The sequence below is a fragment of the Cryptotermes secundus genome, unplaced genomic scaffold, assembly GCF_002891405.2.
Source record: "Cryptotermes secundus unplaced genomic scaffold, Csec_1.0 scaffold350, whole genome shotgun sequence".
Classification (NCBI taxonomy): Eukaryota; Metazoa; Arthropoda; class Insecta; order Blattodea; family Kalotermitidae; genus Cryptotermes; species Cryptotermes secundus.
Window position 1 is genome coordinate 380,955 of NW_019731981.1, and position 6,000 is coordinate 386,954.

A 6,000-nucleotide genomic window follows, 5' to 3' on the forward strand; every position below is an offset into this window, starting at 1 on the left:
TTGTGTAAAATTAAGATATTTGCATTCCACATTTAAGAAGATACAGTTTTTCAGCACTTTGTCTCAAATCTTTTATCAGAAAACAAACCAGTCCTCCTTAGACCACTATAGTAACTGATGAGTTTCATTTTACTACTTTTTTGTGAGACCACATATTAACAAAGGAAGAATTTCTTGACATTCCTAGGCTCAATATGTTACTTTTGCATAGATTTTAACTTCCTATCTGTCTATAATAAATTGGCAGCCTGTGGAGTAGAACCTCCTTAACTTCTAGCAGGATAGAGATAAATGGACAACATCTAAGTGAGTAACACACACATTACCACATTACTTGAATAATATTTTATGTGTTACACCACTAATTCCAGATTGTCTGTATCACAAAAGTTCAAACTTAGAATTCAGGAAGGATTTCCACAGGTTATTGGATGCACTATTCTACAGGCATGCACAACTTTGAATAAATAAACCTGCATCTTGGACTATGACTTAGAAGAATCAAGAAAACTACTCAAGCTATTTGCTTGAGTATAAAATTAGAAGGCCAGGTACATCGGGAGACAAAATTTCCTAGATAAACATCTAGTTTCTTTTTTCTGTGAATAATCGTTTAGTATTTTCCTCAGAATTCTAATCAAAGTTCCAGTTTTCAGAAGCACCAAGAACATATCTCACCTAATATCCCCACTCATGACTGTACTATGAAGTGGCCCTAACCCATGTTGGGGTGGGCTCTGGGATGGATCCAGTGGTGGGCATGTAAGGCAGTCCATCTCTCGGTTGTCTGGGGAGCTGATGTTAAGGTCACCTGTACGATATAGGTGCCTTTCCCCTGGCTTATGTTCAGGTGCAGCCACAAAATATCTGGAATCACAGTAGTCTTCTAAGTTAATTAAATTAACAAAGTCTTCAGTTTTTGTTTAGTTCTCAAGAGTCCAGGAGTTTAAACAACATTCAGGGTGGCATGCCAAAATTTAAATGGATTGCATTACCAAGTTTCTGCAGATTTAGTCCAAAGCTATGAGCTGCCAGTTAGCAAAGGAAGACACCAAAGTGTTTGTATGTTTTAATGAACAGGAATAAAACATATCTTCCTGGTTATTGTCAAGACCATGCATACATACGATATGGTTATTAACCCATTTTGTAATCTAAGATTGCTTCCTATCTTAAAAAAAAAATTCAAACCATAAACCATAAAACTTACTGTACTTTACACACTTCTAGTGCTGCAAATCTACTGCTTTCATTACTGTTATGCTATTTGATTTTATTTTGAGAAAATTTACTACTTGGGCCCAATTTCTGTCTGCATTACATTTTTTAGTTATGAGACACATACACACAAGAGGAGATGCACAGAGAGACACACAGAGGGATATATATACACAGAGAAACAGAGAAAGAAAGTGAGAGAGAGATAGACAGACACAAAAATACAGGTACAGAGACAGGCACATCTGAATGCAGATCTATGTCTATATCTACACCTATGCCTATGTCTATAGATATAGATATATGTATATTGTCATGTACATGAGTGACTACAGACAGGGTTTAGTTTGGTAATTGGATTTATTAAACACTTACAGATCATAACTATGAGTGACTATAACGCTATTGCTAATTCACTCCACAATTCACTACAGCACGCATTAAGTCTTCTCAGTCTGCTGTATCTTTATCAGTTGTCACCTGGTAATGGCTTCTAGTGCTGTAGCTTCCTCAGCTTCTGTGTTCATGCCTTTAATGACCGGCAACTGTCTCACAGCTCACACCTACTCTTCCACATGCTGTCTCAAGACTCTAAACTCTACAATCTCAACTGAATCACTCATCAACCAAGCCCTTCATTCCACCACATTCCTTATGTAGCCCTGCCACAGAATGCACAGAAAACACATCTCCCAGCAATTCCTCTATTTTTGCAAGAACCATCAAGCGGGCTACTGCCTAACAATAGCCGTCATTTACAGTCATTACTTAGCAACAGGTGTATACATTACAACACACACACAAACACACACATGCATACACAGAGCTTGGTGATCTGATGAGCCTACTTTCTTTCCTCATGAAAGCAAAATTGTCTAAAAATATACATCTCTGCTTATAACAGTGAGATTAAACATTCACTATCCAAGGTGCTATCTTGACAATGCTGACAATTACATTAGCAAATCAGAACATGACAGGCAAAATGAATTCAGTCTAAAATCGTACATTTGAGTTTAACAGTTGGGAATCCTGTAGGGAAGGAGTACTTTGGAGATGTAGGTACAAATGGGATAATATTAAGATCAATCTTAAATAAGTAATGTGTGAGGATGTGTACTGAATTCAGTTCACTCAGGATAGGCTCCAGTGGTGGGGCCTTATGAATGTACTTTCAGGTTCTATAAATGTGGGAACTTTTTTGGCTATGTGGTTACTATCAGCTTATTGTGAAAATCTTTACAGAGAGTGGGTTAGTTTACCAGTACCATTAAAATCAACTGAACTAAAACTACCAATCTTTCTGCATGTTGTGGTTCTTTTAATCATCTAACAACTAATACTCGTATATTTTATTAATTTTGTTCAGCATTTTCTCTGTGATACTGGTTCCAGTGAGTAGAGCAAAGAGAGAGAGCATCACAAGGGTGAGCATTTTCCAGCCTTGGAGGACTAATTCTTGTAAAAAAACTAAGTTTAGTACTACACAAGTTGATGTAGAAATAATGCTTCAGACTTCCTTTCAAGAGGCATTCAGTTCAAATTTCAGCTGGGACACTGACTATCATGGTTGAGGTTTTTGTGGTTTTCCTCAGTCCATCCAGAAAAATGCTAAGAGCACCTTGATGAGGCACCCTTTTCAAGTCATTTCCTATTTATTAGCTACTAATCATCCACCACTAGATACTACAGAGCTTAGATACTGACAGTGGCATCAAATTAACCAAGAAAATAAAAGCAGGGGACAGACTGGCACATCGTGAAATCCATGATTATAATCTCTTGATTATATAATTGTAACTCATAACAGATCATCCTGGAACTGTGCAAACCAGAGCTTATATTCTGTTCCATTTTAAAAATTATAATTAATTAAATGCTGTTGCATCACACATGACAATGCATCCAAGACTCCTACCATACTAGAACTAGGTACTGAGAAATCAGGTGCAGTCTGGCCTTCAGATTAGATATGCACAACATTACACCCTGCAAGATATAAGTGACTGACTGACCGACCAACCAGCTAACTAACCAGCCAACTAACCAACTAATTCCATGGAGCTGAGCCCTTCTTGAAAGGCGGCCAGTCTTTCAGGTCTTCCTTCATATTGAATTCTTTATACATGGTTTATTTATAATTAAGGAAATCACAGTCATTCTCTTAATGCAACTATGTACTTACATAAAATGGTTCTCCTCATCCCAAGCAAGGATTTTAGTGACCTCAAATCTACCCTGAGTGAGAGGCGTATTTCTTCTGCTGGCAATATCTATGTGACACACATGCTTGTAGTAGCCGTACTGTCCCTCCAGAACTGGTAGGCGTGCCAAGTAACAGCTTCCATCAGAACTGAAGAGTGGAGCATCATATAGCTCCACCCATCCTCTGGGCTCTGCTTCAAGTTTCATTGTCTAAAATTAAGAGCTAGAATTAGAGTGGAAAGGGGTGAGCATCCAACTGCCTTTGCATTGTGGTCAATAATAATCTGTTGTACATTGTCATCACTTATTCCATCAGCAACCCTTGAATAAAATGTAATGAGATTTTCTGATACTCACTAAATTTCAATAAGTGAGCTTTGAAGCAATGATACCTGATCCCTGCAAGGCACTCACAAAGCACAATATATGTACAAGCAATTCATTAGAATTTTGACACCTACAAGTGAGGTCGTCAGCTAATCCCAATTTGAATTGGTGTCCTATTATTTGACAGTGATCTCCTGGTAGTTCTTTCAAAGTTTTCAACTTATTCCTATTGAGTTGTAGTAGTTCTCCAGTTTTATCTAAATAGGATCTTTGGCACGAGGAGCTTCATTTGCCTCTGTCCAGTTATGGACTTCCAGCCTTAAAGACACTGTCCGGTGCTTTAGTGACTTGTAGACTGGGCTTGGATTGGTGAATGGATTTATTGGATATTCACAAGTCGTTAACTACAAATAATTATAACACTCTAAAGAGTACTGTAACTATAACACATAAAATAAAGTCTTCAACATCTGTTTGCTTAGTCATTGCAAGGTAATGAATCTTATCTGGTAAAAACTTCAACTGTTGCATCCTTGAACAATGAATCTTCAAGAGTCTCTAGTCTCTCGAATTCTCTATCTGCATCTCTGATTCTTGGACTGAACTAACTTTGTGCAGACCGAATATAGATCACCAAGGAGAGCAGTTGATTGTTCTCTGTTATTCTCTGTTCCATCTGTTGCCACAAAAACACATGACAATTTCTGGGCAATACTTTTACCAGTGTATTTGTTGCCGTGGAAATGGGTTTTAGCTAACTGTTGTAACAGGAACTTAGTATTTACTTCGACGTTGCTCATCAACGGACGTCTGGCTCTGACTCTACTATTCCGGCTTGCAGGCATCATGTCTCAGCATCTGTTACCTCATAGGCAATACAAACGGCCAAAAACCTGAATCCTTCAGGAGGGCTAAATAGAGTTCATAAAATGCGCTTTCATCATACCAAACATTAGTCTGCTAGTTAACTTTTCTCCTTCCATAATCTAAGGCTTGATTATTGTTTTGACTCTACGAAACATGTCAATTGAATGCTCTTGTTGCATGTGTCAGTATCTTCATTCCATGATTAATACTAAATTAAATCTAATTTCCCATGCACACATGAAATGCTGTGTAGTAGTGGCACTGTGAGAAGCCATATCAGTTTCGAGGACAGTATGTGCAAGGGCATGATTATTAATATTGTCACGTATTTAGCAACTAGACATGGGGTTTGGATTGTTAATCAGATTTAGTAAATTGTTAAACAACGTGTAACTACAATTTATAAATCACTATCACACAAAGAATAGTGTTTGAGTTACGGTCTTCACTGCTATGCCCAGTAACATCCCACAAGAGTGGACGTTCCTCTGCACCAGGGCTCAGGTCCTCATAGGCTGGTGGCCATCTCACACCAAATTTCTTCTCTTCTAAAAGCTGTCTCAAGACTTTCTCGCAATGACAGCTCACCTGCCTTATGCATCCCCGGCATGGACCACGCAGAAAACACCATTTTCAACAGTTACTCCGTAGTTACGTGTTACACTGCCATTACCTAACTATGGCTGATTCTCTGGCTCTGCAGATCTTGCTGCGAGGAAATATGCCACAGTATTCTTTTTATTTTGTTAATTTTTACTTATGTGGATAGTTAATTGAACATATTATTGTCATTATCACCGTTGTTGTTGTTGTTGTTGTTGTTGTTGTTGCTGCTGCTGTTGCTGCTGTTATTTAACAAGTATTATAATACTGATATAAACCATACAGATTGTAATCTGTATTCCCACCAGGGCGGACGAAATACACTGTAAAATGAGGCACCTGCCAAACAATTAATACCAAATAATAATACACCAATACCACGGGCCTCCAAGAAGTTAACTATATGTATACATGTGGCACAGTTCAGATATTTGGGAACAACGATAACAGATCGAAACCTGATTCAGGAGGAAATTAAGAGGCGATTGAACTTGGGTAATGCTTGCTACCATTCAGTCCAGAACCTTTTGTCTTCTTGTCTGTTGTCCAAAAACATAAAAATTAGAATATACAAAACTATAATTTTGCCTGTGGTTCTGTATGGTTGTGAAACTTGGTCTCTGGCATTAAGGGAGGAACATAGACTGAGGGTGTTTGAGAACAGGGTGTTGAGGAGAATATTTGGACCGAAGAGAGATGAAGTGACAGGAGGTTGGAGAAAACTGCATAATGAGGAGCTTCATAACTTGTACTCTTCTCCAAGTATAATTAGAATGATCA

At 38.1% G+C, this 6,000-nt stretch overlaps 1 protein-coding gene across 4 annotated transcripts in view; it reads right to left on the bottom strand.

The window, feature by feature from the left end:
• LOC111867385 (dipeptidyl peptidase 4) overlaps window positions 1-6,000 on the bottom strand; it is a 490,805-nt gene that overhangs the window by 20,447 nt on the left and 464,358 nt on the right. For all 4 annotated transcript variants that reach the window (XM_033752663.1, XM_023857185.2, XM_023857184.2 and 1 more), the window contains 2 exons: window positions 3,404-3,633; window positions 679-867 (listed from right to left, as the gene is read on the bottom strand). In XM_033752663.1, the coding sequence (XP_033608554.1) occupies window positions 679-867; window positions 3,404-3,633 (419 nt within the window). The remainder of the gene's footprint in view (window positions 1-678; window positions 868-3,403; window positions 3,634-6,000) is intronic.